We start from the raw sequence: 25,268 nt of genomic DNA on the forward strand, positions 1-25,268 counted from the left end.
TTTTTCGTAGCTCGGGCGCTATTTGAGAACAAAATTAAAATGCAGGGAAGCCCATAGGCAAAATGAGACAGCCCCTGAAGTCGATATTGAAACATATTTGGACGGCCCACATGCCAATCAAAATTTCCTCGCATCCTATTGGTCCTCCCCCCGATATTATCGTTCCATCTTCTGCTCGTCTAGTCTGTTAGGCTTTCCGCTGTCCCCATCCGCCAGTACACATAGACCCCCTCCAAATTGGTACTCAGATCCTTTTCTGTTTCGTTCGCAGCTACGAAAAGGTGACATTTTGCGGTGTGTACAACCAACGCTGCATCAGTACACAACAACGCTACTGAAGCGTGCTTGGCTCGATTTTTTTTCCCTTTTTAGCTGAAATCGGACACCGCTGATGTTATAGCGTCAGTGTCCTCCCGCAGGCTGCGCTGCGGAGTGATATTCCATTGGAACCGACAATGTGGAGGGTGTTAAAATGTCTACTTGGAAAATGAAATGGTTACAGTTTCTTTAACACTGAAGAAACCGAGTAACACAAGAGTTATGGTTCGTGGGACACACTTGTGTTCAGCTTCGTGACAAAAAAGACAGCGAGTCGAGGCGACAGAGGAGCGCTTCATATTCTCTTTCCTCATCTTCATCAAGCCACAGTCCGGACCACGGGGAAAGGATCCTATCCCTAACTTTGTTTTTTTTTTCCTCCTCTTTTTGTACTCCAGCCGCTAATTTCTCTGTGTTGGATGTCACATTGTTAAATTCAGGTAAATGCGTGCTAATATACATTCATAACAAGCAAATGCATTTCAAACAGAAGTGGTTCCTCACGTTGTTAGCGGAGTAATAACCAAGTTTTTAGCGCATCGTTGAAGTTGTGCTGTGAGTGCCACAGCCGGGAAAAGCGGGGTCCTTGTTTTTTTCGGCCCGAGCGAACTTGCACTGTTATTAGTAAGTGCCAGGGGCTTGTGTGGGCTGAAAAAGACTTCTTTGTTCACTTCAACGAGCTATAACGTTAACGCACATTAGCATATGACCAGACTGAGTGAGCTCCTCCGGGATTTTGTTGTCTGTACTGGTAGTGTGAGGTGTTTATGGACGCGAACATTCGCCGTGAAGCGTTAACGCAGACAGGCGGTGTTGGCTGCTTTTCTCTACTTGTGGGAAATGCTAAACATTTCCAGCGCTTAGTGAAATGAATTTTATACATTTATTTTAAGTTTTATTAATTTATCCAGGGGCACGTTTATAAACCACAAAATTACGTATGTAAAAATACCCCAGTAAAAAAAAAAAAGTATTACTTGGGTATTATTCATCCCCCCTTCAGCCTCTCAACCGTTAACCACAGCAAAGAAGCAGCGATAAGGTCGCCAAACGCTTTAGTTTCTCTTCCCCACTTATTTTTTAACCCCCCGATATTATTTTATAGCGTTTTTACATTACTTATTGTGTTATTTAAGTTTCTACCATTCATCTGAAACTTTATGAAAGAGGGGGGGGGGGGGGGGGGGCGAGTCTTTGTGTGCATCAGTGTCTCATTCTGCTGCTCGACGTCAGGGCAGGCAACAGGTTTTTAAGTCCTTTTAAACGGCCCGCAGGATTTTTAACCGAGCGATGAGCCGCCGATGGCTCTCTTGTGAAGCCAGGTTTCACCACTTGCATTGCTATTTCTGCCGTAAAACTTTTTTTCTTGACACCTAAATGGGCAGGCCAAAGGTGGGGGTGCTCAAGACAAGCGTATGCAACTTCCATTTGTTAGGAGGGGCTGAGCACTTATCCCCCATTTTGACCTCAGCTCACTGAGAGAAAATGCTAGATTATATACTGTCAACTCATTGTTCCTGAACCAACAGTTTCTCCCTACTGGTAAGTCATAATGCTGTTGTGTCAGTATTTATCCGGCCTTTCACCATTGTTAGATTTAGTGTGCGCGTCTTGACTTCGGGGTAAAGTAGGTTTTATTGGCTTTATTGTTAATATCTATTGTTGACAAAGTACTAGGGTAACTCGCAGTATTTCCAAGTCTGCTGTAATGGATATGACAGTGGTATTCAAATTACTGATATTTTAATGGGTTGGGCAGTGCAGTTGTAGTTGCCATGCATAACTAAAATTAACTGGCTTTCCCCCTTTCTGGTGTATAGTGTTTAGAATAAAAGCCAATCTTCAGTCGTGGCATTGAAATGTTTTTGTTGGTTTTTTTTTTGAAAAAAGATCAATCATAATGAAAAATATATTACAAATTATATTAAAGGCCGGCAAGTGTACATCCCACCCTAGCCTTATTGTTGTTGTTGTTGTTGTTTTTTGTTGCTAATTTTAGTATTTACTTATCCTGTTGCTGTCTTCACTCAGTGCACTATGAAAATAACCAAAACATACAGGTTTATTGCTAAATAAAAGAAACGAAAAACATTTTGAGGCACACCAAGGAGGTCTGGGCATCTCTCTGAAGGAAAATCATCAGTACTGTGATTAAAATATAGATATGTATTTTTAATTTTAATAACTTAAAAAAAATTAGGTTTATTTTTTATAATCCAGGGGAAGGAAAAACAACAGAAAAATGCATTTTCTGTTAAGTAAGGTGGTATCAACTTTAGATGAACACCATTGGCGATTATGTGCCTAGTCACCCCCCATGGCCCATTTTAAACCAGGAAAAACCCTGACATGTAACACTCCCAGTAGATTGTAGACATAAGGACAGCCTCCCAGTGGTTGTCATTTGAAAATTCCTGAAGTTTATTCAGTATTACACTGTGCAGATATTTCAGTGTTCTGTTTGCAGTATGTACTTTTCACATAACCTGTTATTAGTGTTGGCAAATAAGGACCCAAAATTCTACTGTTGCTGGGTCTAATAAATTAATTACCTGCTCTTTTAATTTTACAAAATATCTTCAGGTTGCTTTTAGGTACAAATGGGTACGTTGGTACAAAATATTTTAAAGTGGCAAGTTTTAAAACTTGAAAATGTCTTTATGTCAGTCATATTGCCGCCAATCGTTTTTAAAGATTGCTAAAGGCTGGTTATTTGTGTTTGTTGTAGCCATACTTTACTTTTGCTTACCGCTAATGATCTCTGAGTCGACTCTGAATTTAATCGACATCTCTGACGCAAAATCAAGATGTGATTTCCTCCAGGTGGCATTTCTTCTTCTTCTATTTTTCTTTCTTCTTTTTGTTTGTGACTTTGTCCACAGTGTGTAGAAATGAGTCTTCTCAAGGTGTTTTCCCCACTCAGACTGCATTTGCTTTGATATAGGCTGGTACTGTTTAGGACTCCAAAATAGTGTGTTACCACTTTGTAAATTTTAGTGAAAACAAAACTTAAAACATGTTGGGTTTTGAGGTTGGAGGGAGGAGTTTGAGTTTAGTGCCTGACTGACAACAAGTGCAGTGTGGCCTGTGGCCAACCATGGTCACTCATGTTAGATGTGGCCTACCAAGTTAAGATTTTCATAACTTGGTCAGTATCTCGCCTGCTTTATGGCATTTGAATGGTAAAAATATAGAGCAGAGGAATTTGCAGCTTATGTATATCTACCGTTGCACTATGCTGTTTAATTGACTTCCCTCAGTGCTTTTACGATGCCTGCATTACTACAGTGTGAGAAATCTATTTCATATGGACATTGTAGTGCAGATCCATATATCTGAATTTTTGTAATGTTACTTTATTTTTTTAGAGAGAGAAAAAGAGGTTTTGATCAGCCTCAGCCATTTTTACACACACACACACACACACATCATTTCTGCTGATTGAGATTACATTTCATTTAAAATCCTAACATTTTTTTTTGTGTCTGTATGTCTCAGCTTTTTAATTGGGGAATAACATGTCATCCTTACCATTAGGAGTGATGAATGGCACGGTGAAAATGACACCGTATTTATACAGGTGAACGAGCTAAATGATCAAATTTCCTGGAAATCTGAGCTGAGTGTAATAAGCAGTAAATATGTTTGTCTGGTTACTATATTCATATAAGTAACGTTTTTATAATTTGACCATTTCGCCTCCATTTTTGGATTAGATATATTGCAGAAGGCACCAGTTGTCAGAACAGTTAACCATCTAACAAAGAGGCAAAATAAACTTACACGCTCCTTACCTTTGCTTGTAGTCGCTTGCTGAGACTGAAAAGCCCAAGTGAAGAGCAGCAGCAGAGAATGGCTGCAGTGGAAACAGACAAGGAGCTCAGCGACTTGCTGGATTTTACCGCGGTAAGATTTCTCCAGAGATTGCTTGAACTTGTTGAGTGAGCATCTCATACAATTCATCATATTCTCACAGATGGCAGATTTTAACTTTCATAACAGATTTTGAACACTTGTCAAGTAGATTGAAGTATGTATGGCATTCATGTTTGAGCAGGAATTGAAGGACTGCAGCGGGTACATGAGAAGGTTTTATATGAGACTCTTGTTGTCTGTTTAATTTGTGGTGTTAGTCAGGCAAAGCTGCATTGTGGAGATTGCTTTATGCCTGTCATACCTGCTGGTTAAACAGGATAAGATAAAGGATAGGGTAGTATAAATTATTACCTAACTATCCTTCCCACAAATGAGGAGGGAAAGTCTTACACTGAAATCCAGTGGTTTGTTTACAGTGTCGTTCCTCTCTTTCAGATGTTTGAGCTTCCAGTTTCAAATGGCAAAAACCGGCCAACAACTCTCAACAGCCCTAAATTTGGAGGTTCAGGTAAGAAAGAAATCTTTTAGACATTTGTTTTATCTCTGAGCCTTATGTTTCAGGTCAAATTTCCTTTAAAGACATAATGATATAAATGTCAATACTGAACAACCGATACCCTTCTCATCTTTTCTCTCAGCTAAAGGTAGTGAGAAATATTGGGGTTTTTTTTGTTATTATCTGAACCAGTGAGGGGCTTTTTCCAGTTTCAGTATCCGACCTTCGCACACTCTTTGTGTTTTGAATTAAAATAGAATAGGAGACAGTTCCTTCTCACCTTTGCTTCTTATAAACGGTTTTTCGATCAGACTTTTTGAGAGAACTTCAGGAACAATTGTCATCTTATTTTACATTATGCAGAACAAGCATCATCTTCCTTACACTTCCTCATCCTCACCTTCTCAGCTGTTGCCATTCAATCACGTAAGGACAAAGGCAGAGGGTGGGGGTGGTGGAAGCAGCCCAATTAATCTCCTGTGCTTACTCTGTGAAAAAGTGTATTCCCTTGTCCTACAATCTTGCACCCTACTTTTTTTCTCCACATTTTCACTTAGATCTATTATCTGTCCCAATCAGCAACCCCACCAGGCGGACACTTGCAGTCAACATTAAGGCGCATGTGTTGCTTGCAGTGTAAAAAAAGAGCCTCAGAGATGCCTATGACATTGCTTTGAACATTTATCTGTATGTGTATTTCCTACAGTAGGCCTGCCTGGGTTATACTTCATCAAGTTGATTGATAAGGAACAGCAGTTGTCATTCAGTATGAGTGGGCAAACAATCAGTGTCATAGATGGAGCTAAGGCAGTTGTTAACTTGTGGGCCAGAACTAAAGAGGAGATATAACTGGATTCATTTTCATTACACCCTGACATTAGTTTGTTTTTACTTTTGCTTTGCTTCACTCTTAAAAGCCTAGCAAAACCAGCGTATCTACAAGGTTGCACATCAGTGTTGGCTTAAAAGCAGATACAGCAAGGTGACAAACTTTAGCAATTTAAAGACAAGATTTCAAGTTGATCATAGTGATTCTTGGCATGACAAACAGGGTTAACTCAATATCCTTTGCTTACACTGGTTGAACTTGTGAGACGCTATCAAAGGGTTACTGATGTATATTTGGGGCACAGTGTTATGTTCTTTCTGCTGTTAAATCATGTATGATCTATACTGTTCTTTGAATTAGAAAATGTTAGGTAGTTAGCTTAGTGTGGCATCAAATTTGATCAAATCTTGTCAGTCTAAGAGAGTGTGACTTCTGGAGAAGGTGTGTGTGTGCGTGCGTGCGTGCGTGCGTGCGTGCGTGCGTGCGTGTTTTATTATTTTTTTTCTTCTTCTTTGTACGAGGAAATGACTTCCTGAAGTCGTGTCATGTCAGTGATGTTACGAGGTCTGCCACCATCAGCCTAGCCACAGAGACCTATACTAAACCGACCATGTTTCTGCAACAGGCCAAAATACTGTTGCGCAGATTGATTGTTTTCTCTAATCAGGAAATGAGACACATTCTTTGTTGTTGTTTGTGTATCTCAGTGTGTTAAAAGATCCTTGCATTTCATTTTTAGAATGAAAGCTTTGTTTCCTACATTGTTTTCTTTCTTTTTTTTAATGTAGTACTAAATTGTACTGTTTTCTGACTTTTGGGGATTAGGGATGGGTACCGAAACCTAGTAGTAAACAGGCAGCAGTGCTAAACAATTAAGACCTTAATACTGACAAATGTCAGTTTTCTTTTCTGTACTGGAGAAATCATGTCATATGCTATTCCTAATTCAGAAGAAAGCTGTTCTGCGCAAAGAGCAGTGGCAGCACTGGGTACCAAACACACAAGTTCAGCAAGTACCACGTTCAGTGGGGGACATGAACAGTCTATGGAAACATGGTCTAAATGCATCACATGAGGAATGCATGGTTTTCATCTGCCTGGCTCTTTGTTCATCTCTCAGTGACCCATGCATGTAGTGTTTGGTTTCATGGTTTAATGATTAACAGCAGGCAGCTGATTGGGTGTTTCTGAATTCGGTCTGATATAATCATGTCATCACTTGTCATTCTGATAGTCACGGTTTCGTTTTCAGAGCACTTAGAGCTTAAGCAGATTCAGTGATAAGATCCATGATTTGTACAGTTGAGATAAGAAAATAAAACTCCAAAACAAAAAAGGTACTGTTAAAACACTCGGCCAATAAGCAGTATCATTAGTAGTAGTGCTGTTTAAAACCTAACAGTACAACTAAATATGATTTCTTTTGCAACCCAGCTTACCTTTCACTCGTTTTTTTTCTCAGTGTACTTTCATTTTTTTGGTTGCTGGAAACTGAGAATCCTAAAATATATTTTTAAACTTTGGAGAGAAATGCAGAAGAGAAGGAGGTAAAAAAAAATTTGCATGAAATGTTTCATTTTTCAAACGTGTTCGTGATTCTCAGATACTGAAAGTCACAAGTTAAATCCATCCATCTGCCAGTACATTTTCTTACCCACTTAACCAACTTGGAGGCTGTTCCAGGTGCCACAGGGTGGGAAGCAGATTTGATCTTTAACATTTTAATCCCTGGCACATATTGCTGTTAAAATTGTTTAAAAAAAACCCCAAAACATCACCTGGTTTCAGGTTCTGGTTTAATGTAAAGTTTTAATGTAAAAGCACTATATGGTAGTAGGATAGGGTGGATTGTGTTGTGTTTGAGAGGTTGTCGGTAACTCACAGCTTAAAAACAGTCAGAGCTTTGCTATTGTACATTGTTCAGTATTTCATTAACAGTGTTCACTCTCTTGAGATTTATCTGACATCATGCTTTGTGTCTGTGTGACTCACTTTGCAGAGGGAAGGAAGAAGTTGTGTAGACAAATGGCGCACTCAGTTATAGGTGCCTGGGGCAGTGTTCCTGTAAAAACGAAGACATGTCTGCAAGTTTGGTCAATGTATGTGCCTGGGTTTTGCTCATGAAGCCTATGACTCAGGCTGGCTGTCTGTTTCCAGTGTCTTTCTTCCTGTGTAATTATAGACTAGCCATGCTTAAAGGGGCGTTGCATGCTGGGAGGAGAAGTGCATTGGGGTTCTCCAGAGACTTTGTCTGATGTTACTCACCCTTCTCTTCGTTTTCTCTTTCCAGTTGTGGTAATTTGTCTGAATAGCGCGCTACTCATTATTTTCTCACGAGTGTAGCACTTCAAATGGCGTTAGCGGAAATGTGGTCTGTAGAGAGCTATATAATTTTGTCCTTTTTTTTTTTTTTTTTTTTTTTAATTCGTAGCCACACAATTGCTCAAAATCCTGTGGATGTTTATGTATGATGAGGTTTCTTGCAGTGTTGGCAGTTGGCAGTTTGTTAAAGCACTCTAAATTTTCCTATAGAGCTGGATGAGCATAATTTCCGAAAAGGAGGATGTAGATGAGTAACACATTACAAAAAAATGATTTGTCAGAAACATGAAGGCCCTGTTGGAGGTAGTGAGGAGGAGAATAGAAATACATCCAGTATGTGCTTTTGTCAGAGAGAGGGTCACATTCTGTGGTTTTGACAGATTTAAACAGGGTTATGACTGTTGAATTCCTTTAAATATAGAGTAAGTACACATATTTATCTGTCCATATGAAATGACACAAGAATCCTGCATGAAAACAAGATGATATACTTTTGAGAAAATGACCAGACATCACAGTTTTTCTGAATCAGATTAATTTCATTCATTTTTATTGCATTGATAGTAAGATTCTTTTGAAATGGTAGTAGTTCAGAAAGGGTAGGTTCTGTTATAACGATCTAATAAGTAATGTCACTATTTTAATTACTTCATCAAAGCAGTGCAACAGATTTGATTACTTTTTAAATAACTTTTCTAAAATGTTTAATTGGGGGACTGATTCTGGTTTTTAGTAAGTTATATTAACTTACATAATTAAATTATGTAATGTCCTGTAAATATCAGGTCACAAACCTTTTACTTACTATATAGTGGCAAAAATCAGGACAGGTGTGTGTTTTGCATAATATGCTGAGGTTGGAGAAAACCATTGGGAAGCAGCAGCGTAGCAAGAACAAAAATCAAGCTGTTTTGAAAAGGTAACATTTCTTCTTTTCTTTTCTAATAAAAAAGGTGCATTTATATAAGTTTTAATTTATTAATTGATTTTTTCATTGATTTTTTTTTTTTTTTTTTTACTTTTGACTCTTGCTGTTAAATTTGCTTTTACCATCAATTACAACATGAGTTAATCCCAGTAAGTGCCTTGAAGAAGGACAGCTACCTTATACAGGTCTTCTAAAATGACAGGATTTCTAGATGTTTCTGCAAATCAGACCCCATGAGAGGTTTTAGTTTTCTTGCTAGAAGGTCTTCTAGCACAGTCTAAATCACAGGTTCTCCATATGGATTTTGTTGAACATATGGTCACATGATCCTAAATGTTTGTGGGGTTTTGTTTTGTTTTTGCTGCAGAGATGTGTAGAAATATTAGTATGTACGTTACATAGAGAGAGTGTGAAATGAGCGTTGCCTCCTGTTTAGTTGCAGCATTTATGGACAAACATGGCAACAGTGACAGTGTAAATGAATACTTTCAAAAGCACAGCACTAATTAACCTCACCCGTCACAACGCGGTGGGGTTGATTAGAGCCTTAACAATAACAAAAACATGAAATATACATCGAGTTAAATTGGATATCAAAGTTTGATGAAAGTGTAAACAAATGAAAAAGAACATAACGATATGAGAGAGTTCATTACAGCAGCTAAAAGTTAAACACAACTTATAACCATGTAGCTTAATTAAAACACAGTTATATATAGTTGATGAAATACAATTTGACAAAGCAAATGTAAAATGTCAACTTGCACAAATAGCTGAATAAGTGGCTGAGTATATTCACAGTCCAGGAAATCTGTTTTCAAAATCAGTTCGCAGCTGTTCTTTGTCTGCCAAGCAGTTTTTGGGTTAACAAAATAAGCTGAACCTCTGAGTTACACAGTGGGTCCAGTGAATTTTATTTAAATTGTGTCACTATCAATCACTCTTTTGCCTAAATTAGTAAGAGTAGGAAAGCATGGACAACACATTAAAGTAGTTTTGTTTTTTTGTTTTTTGTTAAAGCAATGCGGCGGTGTGGAAAAACAGACCACTTGGTAAATAATACCATCGATTTAAAAAAAAAAAAAAAAAAAAAAGATTGTAGATTTACCATTACAAATCAGGTTTCTCTATCTTCTACGTTGCTATTTCTATTCCTGTCGAAGAAGAGAAGGTGCCACATATTAATGTCCTGCTAATTAGCGAGATAGTTGTGTTATGGTGCGTGATTCTGAATGTGCAGTATTCATGTCGATCGGTCAAATAAAGCAGCTGAAATACTCCACTGCTCTGTAAACCCACATTTCATTCTAATATGCTAAATCCGTGAAGTGGAAATTTGATTCTTTAAATAGTTGGTGTATTTATTTCATTTTTTAAAAATATTTTCAGAAATGCACTTGTTATCCATAACAGTGTAAAATAGAAAACACTGAATTGAAGCCTTTTCTTCTCTCTATTGTGGGCACTGATGATTTACAGCAATAGTAATTCTTTTACACATTTTCTTTATCATCTTTGATTGACATGAAGAGTGACAGCCAGCCATAGAGAGGGGACAAGACATTTTCTCCTTCATCTCCTATTCTGCTGCTGCTGTTTGTATAGATCACAGTTGTCACAGCAATCTAGCAGCTCTCGGCAAAGTGGACCCATCACTCTGCCGTACTGGTGATCCTGTCATGATTCTAGCCCCCCTCTCCCCCCCTCCACTTTTTAATTAGACAACAAAACAAAAATATGAATATTCATAGACCTGTGCTTCATTAATATGCACAATTATGCAAATCAGTACGCAATTAAGCTTCAGCTTCCCCCCCCAGAGATGCCGTGTTGCGGTACGAGAGGAGATTGAGAGCAAGGGGACAGGCAGGAATTTCTGCTTCACCAATCCTTAAAATCACCCCTTTCAAGCACATTCACCTCTTTGAACGCTGAGGCGCTCCGGCCAGGGATGACTTGTGCAATTTGTGCGAGATTGAGACCTTGAGTCTGTGTTAAGACGAAGGTGTAGGCCAAGTGTGTGAGAATAGATGAGCTATGAATGACTGTTGCCATGGAAAATGTAAAAGAGTGGAGTGGGAGAATGAAGAATGTTGAGGATGATTCTGGGAGCCTCACACTGGGTGTTAATTATTCAAACTTCCTACAGCTCATATCCACGCTATGTGACAGCACTGTCACTATGCTGTCTCTGTGTGAGCTGCGAAGTGAAGCTCCTCGGCGGAGGTTACTTCGAGCTGCCTGAAAAACTTGTATCAAAGCAAGTTCGCCAAGTTAGACATTTCTTTGCAAAGTGACACTGTAAACCTGTGACAAGAATTTAGTGGCTAATGGCTAACCCAGTGCTTTGTCTTGCAGGTATAGATGAGAGGAATGGGTCCAGTCCCTGGGGAACAGGGGAACAAAACAGTCCATCTTTCAACCAGGGAAGGGTATGGCTCATTTTCACTTATTGCATTAAGAAAAAAAAATAAACCCTTAATGTTACAGCCCAGGTTCCTGCCATTCTCAATAATGTGAACAGCCTAAATTAATTTAATTTAAACGATGTCAGAACTGATCTGTAAAGTCCAGCATGGTGTTGCATATTAATTCTGAAGCTTTTTATGACTTTTTTTCACACCTTATAAAAGGTCAGTACAACAGTACTGGAGTGCTCTACAGTGCTGTAGAACTGTATTCAGGGTTTCTAGCATTGAAGTTGTTAAGCTTGAGGGTAGCAGTAGACTCATAAGCTGCATCAGCTTTTATCTGAGATTGAAAAAATAAACAAAAATTCTCAAATCTTTAGGCCCAGCAAGGGGTCTTTCTTAGGCCCATGAGCTGGGAGCTTGAAATACTTTCGCAGAATACTCTACTTTTATCTGCAGGAGTTTATTTTCTTACATGGTAGCTTTGGTCTTTATTTATTTGTGTTTCTATTCCTAATACCTTTTGTTTTCTTTCCCTCAGGGTTATGGAGAAGAAGGCCTTTACAGTGAACAAGAGGCCATGGCTTCTGCTCCCATATTTGAATCAGGGATCGTTGGTAAGGACTTGTTAACTAAACTGAATAAGGCACATTGTCCATTTTACAAACCAAAGAGAGTCGGGGAAGTGTGAGGCAAATGTTGATGAAGATTATAATCGTACTTAATTATGGAAGAACACTGACTGAAAAACACAAGTCTATATGAATGGGTAGTGTGACTGAATCAGAACGAGGAGTTGTTTGGGGGACAGAGCAGCTATTCTTAGGTTGGACACTAACATATCAGTTTAAGGCAAAAGGTTTTTAATGGATGAAGTGTGAGTAGGGTAGTGGGGAGGATGTGGAGGAAGGGTTTGTTTGTGTGCAGTTTGTGTGTTCAGTGTGGGAGGGGTGCGGAGTGTAAAGGGCACCCATGCACAAACAAGGCTGTCCCTTGGGATTACATTGGCCTATAGCTCCCCTCTGTTAACTGGCAAAGGAGGGGGGTGTTTGTGAGCACAATTGCCCCAGAAGCATTTATAATGGGCCAATTTGTCTTTTTTCTTTTTGCTGTCCGCGGCCATAAATACCGCAAGTCTTCATATATACTCACATAATGGGAGGTACCCAAATAGAGAAAAGGGGATAGACAGTTTGTAATTTAACATAAAAATACCCTCTACATTTTTAGAACCTTAACCTGATTTCATGTAATTTCCCCTCAACAGGGAAGGCAGAACAAGGACCATACTCGTCACTTGGAATGCAGGTAAATAAATTTGAATGGTGCTTCATCCCCATTCGCTGAAGCTTCTTTTCACAAATTTTGACTCTTGGTCAGTTTTCTTACTTTCTTTTTAATTTACGTCTCATATTTTGCACTCTGTAGCCGGGCTTCATGACCAGTGAGATACCCATACCCAGTCCTGATGCCCTCTCTCCATCTGGCACAAAGCCAAACTCTCAGTTTTATCCCTCCTATACAGGGAGCAACCCTCGCAGGAGACCCTCACAGGACCCCATAGGTAAGGGTGCAAATTATTATTTCAGGCAGGGTGTTGAACACTTAGAAACCGAATCTTCTGTCACATTTATCGTCTTGTTCTGATCTATTTTAAGGTTGTGTGTACAATCACTTCTCCTGTTGAGGTTTTTAAAAAGTGTCTGAAAAATCTCACTTCTTCTTAGTGAGAGAAAATGAAAATCCTGAGCTCCCAGGGAAGAAAATTGGTCAATAACATCACCTTCATTATCTTTAGATTAGACATTAATGAGCAGTAACAAATGCAGATTGATGGATCAATTCGGCAGGAAGAATCTTTGATTGTATAGTTACTGGTACAATAAGGTCTTTTTGTGTAAGCTGGCTGATATGATTTCCCCTCCTGTCTGCCTCCCCACAGAATCGCAGGCAAAAAAGATCAGGAAGGTGCCCCCTGGCCTGCCCTCCTCTGTGAGTACTTCATCCATACTTCAGCCCCATACTGTATCTTGCATTCACTCCATGCGAGCCCAGGTTTTAATGCTTTACGCCCTTTTTCACATTCCATTTGGCATCTGAAGCCGCTCCTTGGCTTGCAGAGCAGTGTAAAAGCTGCAGTACAGGACTTCCAGCTCTTACAGCTGCGCATCTGCACCACCAAGTAAAAAAGGAATCGGGAAAAAGCCACTCATTCACCCAGTCCCTCATTTGCAGTATGTATTTATAGTGTGTTGTATTTGTAGGCCCTTTACTTTATGACCACATTTCTTTCCCGCTGCCAAGTATACTCGTTAGATCACAGAAGAGAATTCATACTGGGGTTTGATGCTTCTTACTCCTCCTCATTTTTTTCCCTCCCACTCTCCCTCTCTGGGCACCCTATTTCCTCATTTTCTCTACCCTCCACCCCACCCCACGCCAGCTCTCTCTCTCCTTCCCCCTCCACCGCCATCACCCGCAAACAACAGCCCTCCCCTTTCTTTCTCCCTCCCTCCCCCTTCCCTCTATCCCAGCTGCCAGAGAAGTTGGCCGCCATCCAGGATACGGCAGATGGTTCAGTAATTAGGAGTGCATCTCTCCGTTCCCTCTTCTCCTCTCCCCACTTTTTTCTCTCCCTTTTCTCTGTGTAATCAAATTATAGAAGAAAACTTCAGTCCATTTGGATTTGAGACTTTCAGACACAGTTTGATACTTGAATTTACAAAGAATGGCCTTGATTGAGAAAGTTTAGGTGCCATCATAAACGTACCAAATCCAGCTAAAGCTTCCATTATATGGTCACATCGTCCCATCCTGTCTGTAAACTATTCTCAGCATGTTTCTGTTTAACAGGTTAATATGTAAAAATGGTGGACAGGGCCCATAAAAGTGCTGGCATGATTCATTCAGTACACACTACCGCTCTGTGCTCATGCCTGTAAAAATGTTGTAATCCTCTGTTTATTCAATTTAAGTAGTAAAACCAGATAGAAAATAATAGATTCTAACCTTGGATTGAACCCATACTTTTAAGGGCTGTAATCAGGTACCTACTGCATATGTTATTTTAGTTTTGATGTTTCAAATACCCCAGAAGCAGTTATTTTTAAGAACATAGTTTTGCTTATCTACAGAATTATGTTCAGAGAATTTTCCAGATGAAGTTTGAGCAAACCCACTTGTGTGTTTTAAGTGTTTTAAGACAAATGTAAATTAAGTTACTGCATGCCATGCTTGCAACAAGTCATCATATAATTTAGCAGTTACTTAGCTTTATCACACTGAGCATTCAAGGACTGAGCTGTTTTTGTTTTGTTTTTGTTTTTTTTGGTAGGTTTATACATCAGCCTCAGGGGAGGATTTTAACAGAGACAATGCTTGCTACACAGGCTCCAAGACAGGAAACGTCTACCCACCACCATTCTTCATGCAAGGTCAGTTGAAACAACATGTTTTGAATTCCCCCCCCCCCCCCTTTTTTTTCTTTGTGTTGAGTTGAAAAGTTCAGCCTGACTTAAACACTTTCATAAGGTTTTTGTGAACTGAGAGGTGAATCGCTCACCTATGTAGAAAACAAATATCCTTTATTTTCCTTCATAGCTTTTACAGCAGAAATTAGTTGTCTGTAGATGCTGTCACTGTATGCCAGTAAACACGCTGTGGTGCCGGGGTGTTGAATGGTGCATCACGGTTGAATGAAGTGATCACAGTAATGTGACATGTCTCATATGTAGCCTTCATTGTCCTTTTATCTCTTGTGGCTGGTTTTCTCTCGGCCTTCTTGCTTCCCCCCCCCCCCACTCTGCTGGATGTCCCCTGACAGAAGGCCTCCACCCGCCCTCCGACCCATGGGGCTCTGCCGGGTCGATGGTTCAGCCTGGTTATTCTGCCATGCTGGGCAACTCCCCCCATCTGAGCCAGCATGGTCCCTTTACTGCCATCAACCCCCAAGACAGACTGGTAAGCTCTGCAGTCACACTTAGGTTTGTTGATGAGGTCAACAACACACATTAAGACAAATGCATCATTAGGAGCTTCTGTCTGCTTTTCTTTTTAAATGGTTTTGTGTGTTTGCTTTCAAGAAACGGCAGCCACTGCCCCTCTCTCCTCAAAATTACCCCCTGCATGCCAGTGAAGTGAGCGGGGCTCATCCTTCTGGCTTCCACTCTGGCTCCAGCAGCTTTGGAGTCCCCAGCCACACCCCCCCCATCACTGGCAGCGAAACCATTATGGGTAAATCCTTTAATGTGTGCTCCTTTATTTTATTTTATTTTTGAAAAATGCTGGTGTTGTCCTAATTTAAATTATCTGCTATCCTAATTGATGATTATTACTCCGCCCCCCCCCCCCCCATTTAGCAAATCGGGGTGCGATACCCAGAAGTTCAGGTGATGAGATTGGAAAAGCTTTGGCATCTGTAAGTAACAATATATTATAATCACATAGTTTTAAATATTAAACATGATTGCTCTGTTTCATAATACATATAAATTGTTATATTGCATTTCATTAAATAAAAAAAAAACCAAAATTCTGTATCCAGATCTATCCTTCAGACCCAAACAGCAACGCTTTCCCTCAGTCCCCTTCAACCCCCTCTGGCTCTCCTCAGGCTTTATCAGGTAAGTCAGTGACTGTAGTCCTTTAATCCTGAGGCCTCAAGGTCAGCTGGGCCTCAGCTGGCTGTTTTGTAGCTTTGTTTGTTCAAACCATGTATTTGTTCTTTCCTGTGCTACTCCGCAAGGCCATGATACATACTTTGAAAAACCTGTTGTTTTCACTATGGCGATGCATGAACAGTTTAAAGTGACAGTGCAGCTCCATCTGTTGGGTTAACATGGAAGTAATGCATGTTGTTCAAGCCTTTAATTTTGTGTAAAAAGGGATGTTAACTTTCTTATGTTAAGTTAAGCCATGAACTGTTTCAGTGCCATCAATAGATTCCAATACTTCTCATTTCTTACATTACATGGAAAACTAAAAAGCTACCTTGGATATATCTTGTGACCTGCTGGACTTTTTTAATGTGGAGTACTGTTGATTACCAGTTCAAGTTAGAAACATAGATGGGAGTAATCTTAGTTCATGAACTTTTGCCATGTGTCATTGAGTTCATGAAGGCCTTTTTCTTGCATTGGCACTGTACAAACATAGAACTGAGATAAGTTTGGCATCCAAGATTATCTTGACATTTAGGTCATCAGATTTGGCTGCACGGTTCAGTTATTCACCAAGCACTTAACACTACTTTTTTCATATTTTATTAAACCCTTGCTGTAAATGCAGGTGTTTCTGCCACAAACAGGGATATTTTCTCTAGACGTACTGTAACTGGGGTGATATAACTACCCCATTCACAGCTTAACCTTCACTTGATCTTTCTCACACACATACACCAGCCAAATATAGCTTATGAGAGAGGAAGGGAAAATACCGTAAAAATAAAAAGAGGGTGGGTCGCTTCCTTATTTGTATATGCGTTCAGCCCATGCATGAGCTCATCACCACCTAATTCATCAACACTTCTGTTGAATTAAGAAACAAAGTAATAAAAGTGATGCGTATTAGATTATATTGGACAGAGAAATTTCTTTGAAAATTTTAATAAGTTTATACTCAATATCATTCCATATCTATTGTATCTATATCTTCACATTTACTTGATGTCTCTTTCACATTACAGCAGTTTCACGTGTTGAGTTTCAGAAAATTACAGCCCGGTTTTTCTCAGTTTCTCAGCAGTTGATGGTTGGCCACACATGACAATGAACATGATTGGTCCACTTACAGTGAAGGCAGTGAGTCTGTGTTACCTTATTCACTAGAAATGTCTGCATTTCTTTTTGAATTTTGGCCATTTAAACATACATTGCACTTAAATGACTAATAATAACCATGGTGAACTGCGATCTGTTAATGGCCATTACACTTAAGAGACGATATTACACATGAGCCATGTTGTTAAAATTAACAACTGTTTGAACAGTGAGTTCAGATCGTGCTTGTTGTTTGTTCAGCAGTCTGACGTTATGGAGGCGGAAAAAGGTGGGGATGGTGGCTTTTGCATTCCTAGTGGGTAGCAGTTCATGTTATGGATCAATGTTTTAGCTAATAGTGCTTTTTGGGACTAGTTGTCAAATTAAACTATGTAACTTGCAAATTGGTTCTACAGTATAGATGTGAGTATAATGCAATAAAATGTAAACATCAAATGAGTTACAATTGCATTTACATTAGACAAGTAAAAAATTTCCTCTTGGGAATAACCCAAAACAACTTTAGTGGGCAAAAATGAAAAATCTAACAACAAAAGTAGTTTAAGTGGCACACAACCTAACATATGAAATGCAATCTTAAGTATGCATGTTATTTCCACTTGGCCACTGTCACATGAAAGTGACGTTAACAGAACTTCAATTTTGGACCTATGGGTCTGTTCCTTTCTGCATGTCTGCGTCAAGGCTCGTTGTGGAGAACAAATACTAGAATATTTAAAAGCCTGATTAACGACATTCACCGTGATGATAAACACAGTTGGAGAAGGTAAAGAAGATGCTAAACAAGTTGACTTTGATAATTTAGCTTTGAGTCACTAAACACGTGCTAAACAAAATCAAACGTATGTATTGTGCAAAAATCTCTGTATATGATGCTTTGCATCTAGGTTGTTGAAGCATCTTGCGAACTTGCCACAGTTATACTGCAGATTTAAGCTGCGTCTTCAGTCGCATACTGGCTCAGTGGTGTTGAAATCGGGGCTGTGTAGGGGCGTATCAGGACTTCCTGTTCTTGTAGTTGAAGGTGGTATTTTTTATTTTTTTTATTTTTTATTTTTTTACTCTCATTCAACGTTGTTGCGCATTGAACTCGGGAAAGATCAGCGTTAACCTTCGACTGAAAGGCCAAAGCTACAAGGAATGTGTTCAATGCGTCACTGCTTTTTTCTCTTTTCTTTTTTTTTGTCCTGTTTTCAGGAGTATACGAACATATTTCCTAATGTTAACAGAAAAGAGAACATAACCATCTAAGACAGGATAAAACTTTAGCATGACGACACGACTGTTTGCACAGTGATGCAAAATGTTTTCTCTACATATGAATATCTCTAAAGGTAAACCTAATAGGCCTTTATGCAAGACAAGCATAACATGTAGCTAAACATTGTATGGAGGCTGTTACTCGTTACTCACTTTAAAGTACCCCAGGTGCATCAATAATAAGAGAGAAAACTTCCCGCTGACAACTACAAATTGTAGGGCTTTTTTTTCTGAATAAACTTGTGATCTTTGTTTCTCAGGCTCTGCATCCCAGTGGACTCGATCTTCTGGTCAGGCCACACCTTCACCTAACTTTGATGGGGGAATTCAGTCTATGGTGAGTAGGTTTTTCACTCTTGATTTTTATTAGAGATTAGAGTTGTACAACCCTTTATGCCTCGTCTTGCCTCATCATTCCACTGTTCTTCTTTCTCTGTTGCAGAGTAAAATGGGGGACCACCTGGATGAAGCCATCAATGTTCTTCAGCGTCACGCCAGCGGGCCAGGGCTTGCTGAAATTCATGGCCTGCTGCAGTCGGGCTTAGGGTTACCGCCAGGCTTGTTGGTTACCGCTGGCAGTGCAGCTGGACTTCCCAGTCGCCTGCAGGGAATGGTGAGATTCATGAATAGTGTGAAAGAAAAGCTGAAGAAATTTAATATTTTAGTTTAATTCCAAAGTACATAGCGAAAGTGGTATGCCCATTTTTGCTACTGTTATGCCAGTATTAAGATTAATTTCTGTTTCAAGGTGTCTGGTCACCACGAGGACTCTGCTAGTCTGCCATCTAGTGGGGGACTTTTGCATGGGCACCATGGCTCTGCATCTGTGCCACCACTCTCTCAGCATGAAGGCTTTACAGGTGCGACTTTCTTTTCATGGTGTCTTCCTGTTTTGTACAGCATGTCTTCTAATACTACACCTCTTTTTGACTGTGTATTGTTTCTTTCATTGTTTTATAAAAATATTGTTCCTCAGTAACCTTTGTTTCTGGACTGTGTGTAGGGCTACCTGGTAACATAAATCGCCCCACTGCTGGTATCAAACAAGAGCTGAAGGACGACGATGAGAACTGCTCCATGACAGACAAGTCGGAAGATGAGAAAAAAGAAATGAAGAACCGCTCTCGAACAAGGTGCACAGAGTCTTAAACCTTATTTTATTAATGCATGTAATCCTGTTTGTTAAATCTTAGTCTGTATTGTAAATTTGACAGGGACTCAGTCTAGTTGTTACTTACTGGTAAAGCTTTTTAGCTTTAGCGATGGTGTCTTATATCAGATGTACAACAAGTGAACTGTACCCATACTGTTGTTTCCTACCTCCTCCTCTACCATGACTCCTCACTAGTCTGGATGAGGAGGATGACGATGAAGATCTACCAGTGGAGATTAAGGCTGAGCGGGAGAAAGTGCGGAGGTTGGCAAACAACGCCCGCGAACGGCTACGTGTGCGGGACATCAACGAGGCTTTTAAGGAGCTGGGCCGCATGTGTCAGCTCCATCTGAACAATGAGAAACCACAAACCAAACTGATCATACTGCAACAGGCTGTTAACATTATACTCAACCTGGAGCAGCAAGTTCGAGGTCAGTGGGTGTCCAAGGAGGAAGGAAGTGGAGGGGAAGGGCATCTTTACAAAATAAAACATCCATATGGCTTCACTTTCCAGCTTCATGTCCTACTATTCTAATATTAAAGCCATCTTGTTGGGATGGTTGTTACTCCATCCACAGTCTTAAACATACCGACTGGTTTTAAACGTTAGTCTTTATGCACCATTTCCTAAAATAGCCAATAAGAAAGGACATGTGAGTAGTAAGTCAAGCTGTCTGGTTGTTTTTAAGACAAGCCCATTCTCCAATAAATCGTAAAAGTTTAATTTTCCTGTAATACACACAGGACTGCTGTGTGTTCTGCAAAGCCTCAAAGCTAGTTGCTTGTTTCAGCGAAAGTGCTTACATGTCTGTCTGCTTCATTTTTGGACAACATTAACAACTTTTGTCTGCTCTTTTTTTGTTTTTGTTTTTTTGCTATTGTCTCATTATGCTTTTATTCACCTATTAAGTTATTTCAGCATTTTAATGTCTTTAATCTCACACAGTGTCCTTTATAGCATGCAAGCAGGGCTCTGTGCTGTGTATTAACCCGCCTTTGTAGCACTGTTTTTGTGCGTGTGTTGCTCTTTCAAGCATTTGAGTCTCTAGCTTTGCTTTACTGTTTAAAATAAAAAGGAATCGTTTCGCCAGTCATTCTCCCATCCCCTTTTATTTTCTTTACAGATGCCAACCGCGACCTATTCTTCCTCTCATTCCGATAAATACATCTCCAGCTGCTGATGTATTTAACATGACACCTTCAGTGTATCTCATTGTGTGTTTCTTCTGTGTCTTTCTGCGTAATGCATTTCGGCACAGGGTGTTGCTTCCTCTCTCTCCTTTTCTGTCTCACTTGCCATAACTTCTCTCATTCTGCTGGACAGTCACAATAATCCCCTCAACTTCCACCCTGGACCCAAATGACCGAAAGCTTTTTTTGGTGATTAGGTACCCTAAAAACACCCTAAAAACTAATGATGCTGGTCAGCTGTAGCATTTTGATCCAGTTCGGGCTTGAAGCCCCTGAGTGTTGAGTCTTCAACCTAAAAACTTAAGTGATTTTAACTCAAGCAGATTTATGTGCCCATGCGCACACACTCCTGCAGTACAGCTCCGCTGAGATCTTCATTGGACGTTTAATTGGTCTCTTTGTGGGAGTTTGCAGTCAGTGCGAAGGTCAATTTTTTCCTGGTAACAGGAAATTAGCTTTAATTTTTTTTAAAAGCAGTCTAACTGGAATTTTAGTGAGACCACCTTGCCTAGGTTCAGTGAGGGTTGTGATTTGGGTTTGTTAACCAGCCCTTCCAACCCCCCACCTGTCCTCCCAGCTGCAGCCTTGTCTCGGTGACCGATGAGAACCTGACTGCTGAGGAGAAGGACCAGAGGGAGCGTGAGCGCCGCCTTGCTAACAACGCTAGGGAGAGAGTGCGTGTTCGTGACATAAACGAAGCCTTCAGAGAGCTGGGCAGGATGTGTCAGGTCCACCTGCAGAGCGACAAGGCCCAGACCAAGTTGGTCATCCTGCAACAGGCTGTCCAGGTCATACTGGGTCTGGAGAAGCAGGTGCGAGGTAGGTCAGCCAATTCAGAACAATCTGATTCCAACAGGCAGCCAGCCATCTCTCAAACATAGCTGGACATCAGTCGCTAGGTAGTCACCCAAAAGACATTCTCTTCTGTTCCTGCTGAAAGTGTAAATTGCAGTTTTCTCTTTGCCTTTATCGCATGCGTGTTGTTTTTTGTTTTTGTTTTAAAGTGGGGGGGGAGAAAGGGAGAGCATCTGAGGAAGTAAATCCCTGCTTTTCTGCCAGACACCTGCAGCTTCTGCCATACTTTCCATTCTCACGTCTTGCTTTTCTCTTTTATATCCCTCTTCTGTAATAAACCATTTGTATGTTCATAACTCTGCTGTGTATGATCTGTAAGGATTTCTCTAAGCTTAACAAGTCCAGTTTTGTGTGTTTTTAATGAATACATCTTTTTTAAATTTTTGTTCAAGAGCGTAATTTGAACCCAAAGGCTGCCTGCCTCAAGAGGAGGGAGGAGGAGAAAGTGTCCTGTGTGGACCCCCAGATGCAGCTTAGTGGGGGTCACCCAGCTGTAGGAGGAGATGGACACAACTCTGTGAGCCATATGTAACTCTTAGGTGAGTTTGCAGACTACGTGGATGTCAAACTCATTTTACACTGTGGCCCACATACAGCTGACTTATTTGATGTGGACTGGACCGACAAAACTCCACTTTCTGTTAGTGGAAAGAAGTTTAACTACACATTCAATCCCTGAGATGTCTTAACATAAGAATAATCTGTCAGCATGACTGTTTGGGCATAAATTATAAGAGGGACATGTGTAGAAATGTGTGGCTCACTTGCTTAACGTGTCCTATAATTATAATACAGAATCTCCAAAAGTTGAATCTGTTCATCTGGACGTAGCGTTTTGTGGGAGAAACGTTTGGTCGCTCATCCAAGTGACTTCTTCAGGAGACTGAAGAAGAAAACGCTACGTCCAGATGAACAGGTTCAACTTTTGGAGATTTACTTTCCTGGATGATTGAGAATGCATCAAGACATATAAAGCAGAATCTTTGTAAATTCACAGAATTGGGGAAAAAAGGAACTTCTTTGTTATTTAGTTGTGTATCTGTTACTTAATTACTTTGATATGGTATGAATGGCCATGGTGGAGGTCTTTATCCACAGGAAAAGATGTAAAACTTGTAAAAATACATTTTTAAGTCCAAACATCTATGGCTTTCTTTATAAATATCCAAAGCCATCCAGTGGGCCAGTTTGGAGTCTTTACCAGGCTCATTTTGTCCCCCAAACCTTATGTTTGACACCCCTGACCTACAGTGAGAACATCTTGTTCTTCCGTCTTATGTGTTGTTTGTTTTCGGTGCTTATTTCAATTTGTAGAAGAAGCAATTTTTTTTTCTTCTTTTTCCTTCTAGTTCCTGTCGATTGTACAGCCCTAAGAACAAGAAGCCTTAATATTTCATAGTCATGGATCTCAGCGTGTTAATCGACTGTTGGAAAACACACGCACACACCTCATTACTGACGAAGCAGGTGGCCACATTCCTGACGATGAATCCAAGAATAACAAGCACACTGATACAAAAAGCGAAGAAGAAAGATTTATTGATCTCCACACAGAAACGCGTTGAACTGAGGGCACTGGTTTAAAGAGAGTGGAAACTGGACATAAGGACATTCTTATGATCATCGTAGTTTTGTAAGACATTTAAAAAATTTCTTTATGCTTTGGGAGCAAAACTTGTTTGGATCAAATGAAGCGTTTGGATCAATTGCTCATGAGAGCAAAGTTAGGATTTGTATTGATGGATCATTATCGCCATTCCCATCAGAAAAAAGGAGGTCTTACATTCTTCACAAGAAAAAAGGGTGGATTTATCTGTTTAATTACACCAGAAGTGGGCTTTATGCATAGTGTTGATGAAAATAATAAATATTCTCTTGACTGAATTGAAGAGGCAGCTTACACCTGCCAGTGGAAGCTGACTGCTCTTTTTGCCATGCTGGTAATCCGGGCTGTATTTCCTACATTTATTAAAGCGGCTGAGAAGGCGTCGCACACTCGCACTGGGTTCATGTTTGCTCTTTAAGTGTGGAGCCGACCTGAAAGTCCTACACATCTGTTACTGTCACTGCCATGCAAGTGGAATGGAAAGACGAGAAGAGACAAACACATGACTGTGCAGAACCCACAGTGCTGTTGAATCAAACATGCACACCGACACGCCAACCCCTGTCCGCCCGTGAGGACTTGAGCATCCTTCTCAGTTTCAGCCGCATCAGCCTGCCAGCATCCAATCGTATATAAAGATGCTGTTACAGCACGTAAACCTTACTTAACACAAGTCTCAGAACAGTTTGTGTTGTGGTATATTACATTTTGCTAGAAGACAGAAATAACTGAGTATTTAAAGGGATCATGAGTGTTACTGCCACCTTTTGGAGAATTTATTGCCACTGACTGACTTGTTTTGGTTGCTCGGTGTTTGGTGTTTTGTTTTTTCCCCCTCTCCTTCTGAACAATTGCAGAGCCTGTTATAAGGATCTTCCTTTTGTAGAACTGATTTGTCATTGTTGTTTTTTTACTCTGTATGATAGTTGTAAGAGTTTTGTTTGTATCATTTAAAATGTTTTTGTTTGTTTAAATTGTTTTGAGTGTAAGATGACCCCGTTTAGATTCCAGGAACAAAGTGAGGTGTTTGCTTTAGTGCCAGATGTGGGGGGTAAAAAAAAATATTAGAAATGGCTGCAACATCACATGTTGTGACTCTAATTTTTTATTTATTTATTTTTTTTAACTCTTTGAACACAAAAACCTGTCAGGCCGTTTGTAGTTTGATTGTTCTGCTGTTTGACAGTTTCTCTTAAAATGAAATTTAATGGGTTTTTTCTTTAGCTTACCCCCTTCTTCTGCTTCCCCTGATGTCAGACTCTTTGATGAGCCTGTTGATTAGTTTCTGAGGAAGGTGCAGAAGCGGAGGTCTGCACAATCTGCAACAAAATTTGCTGTTTCATATTAATATGAAGCATAAAAAAATAAAAAAGGGTGGCCCTGGTCATTTTCCTTACCATGGGAGTTTTGATATTGGTTTCTCACCAGTGCCTGAATATGTCTCTGCTACACGGTGGATAATGTTGCATTTAAGGATTTGTAGGTTATACCTTTTTTCCCCCCCTTAAATAATAGAGATGTATAAAAGCATATGCACTTCAGCAAAACCGGTCAGTGTCTCAAACACCTAAATGAAGAGTCACTCTCTGTGACCAGCTTCTGTGTGTGTGTGTGTATGTCTCATGAGATGTAAGATGACTTATGTGGTCTACAACTTTGATGCTGAAAACTGTACTTCTTGTCTTTTGTGTTCAGAATTTTACTTATGATTTTGTTCTGAACTGGCATGTGCATTGATACATATGTACAGCTGTATGATATGTCCTTATCAGCTTTATCATTGCAAGCTGATACTGATTTGTAACAGTATTTGTCATTATTTCACAAAGTTGGCCTGTGGAGAAGCCCCCAAATATCATTTTCTTTGCCACTCACTCTGGTCTTTTTCCCTCCACAATAACGTGTGTGTGTGTGTGTGTGTTTGTGATGTGGTTTATTGCTACTGAACACTTTGATTTCTTTACATGAAAGATGCAGTAAATCTGTATCAAACACATGCACCTGACCCTTTCTGCCCACCACAACAGCTGACCTGCTATAGATCTGTCTTCACTCATGTTTGAGGACATCTATGTAGGCTATGTCCTCAAAGTGCCTCCAGTTTCCTATTTTTTATATATAAAGTAGATATTGAGAACTGTTGTGTATATAACAGTAATGTAGCAATAAATGTGCCATTTTTATTAACAAAACCTTCCCCTTTTTAGTGTCTTGGTTTTTGAATATACTGCATTACCTGGGTG

At 39.9% G+C, this 25,268-nt stretch overlaps 1 protein-coding gene across 5 annotated transcripts; it reads left to right on the forward strand.

Moving 5' to 3' along the window:
• The first annotated feature begins 209 nt into the window (after positions 1–209).
• tcf3a (transcription factor 3a) lies at positions 210–25,217 on the forward strand. Of its 5 annotated transcripts, XM_085254103.1 has the most exons (21): positions 210–758; positions 4,125–4,224; positions 4,630–4,702; positions 11,128–11,201; positions 11,722–11,797; positions 12,448–12,488; positions 12,609–12,744; positions 13,123–13,172; positions 14,515–14,614; positions 15,004–15,140; positions 15,263–15,413; positions 15,539–15,597; positions 15,724–15,802; positions 18,478–18,554; positions 18,660–18,830; positions 18,966–19,077; positions 19,221–19,350; positions 19,566–19,634; positions 21,148–21,383; positions 21,812–21,958; positions 22,769–25,217. In XM_085254103.1, the coding sequence occupies exons 2-20, from the start codon at positions 4,171–4,173 to the stop codon at positions 21,949–21,951; spliced, it is 1,965 nt and encodes a 654-aa protein (XP_085110229.1). In that variant the 5' UTR covers positions 210–758; positions 4,125–4,170; the 3' UTR covers positions 21,952–21,958; positions 22,769–25,217. The 5 variants fall into 5 exon arrangements, with proteins under 5 accessions (XP_085110229.1, XP_085110226.1, XP_085110224.1 ...); XM_085254100.1 differs by lacking the exon at positions 21,148–21,383 and having other exon boundaries at positions 19,566–19,804; XM_085254098.1 differs by lacking the exon at positions 19,566–19,634 and having other exon boundaries at positions 21,142–21,383.
• The last annotated feature ends 51 nt before the right edge of the window (positions 25,218–25,268 follow it).

This window comes from Mchenga conophoros, linkage group LG18 (assembly GCF_057382185.1).
Source record: "Mchenga conophoros isolate Kocher_MC1m ecotype Shallow Benthic linkage group LG18, M_conophoros_male_GT1.1, whole genome shotgun sequence".
NCBI lineage: Eukaryota > Metazoa > Chordata > Actinopteri > Cichliformes > Cichlidae > Mchenga > Mchenga conophoros.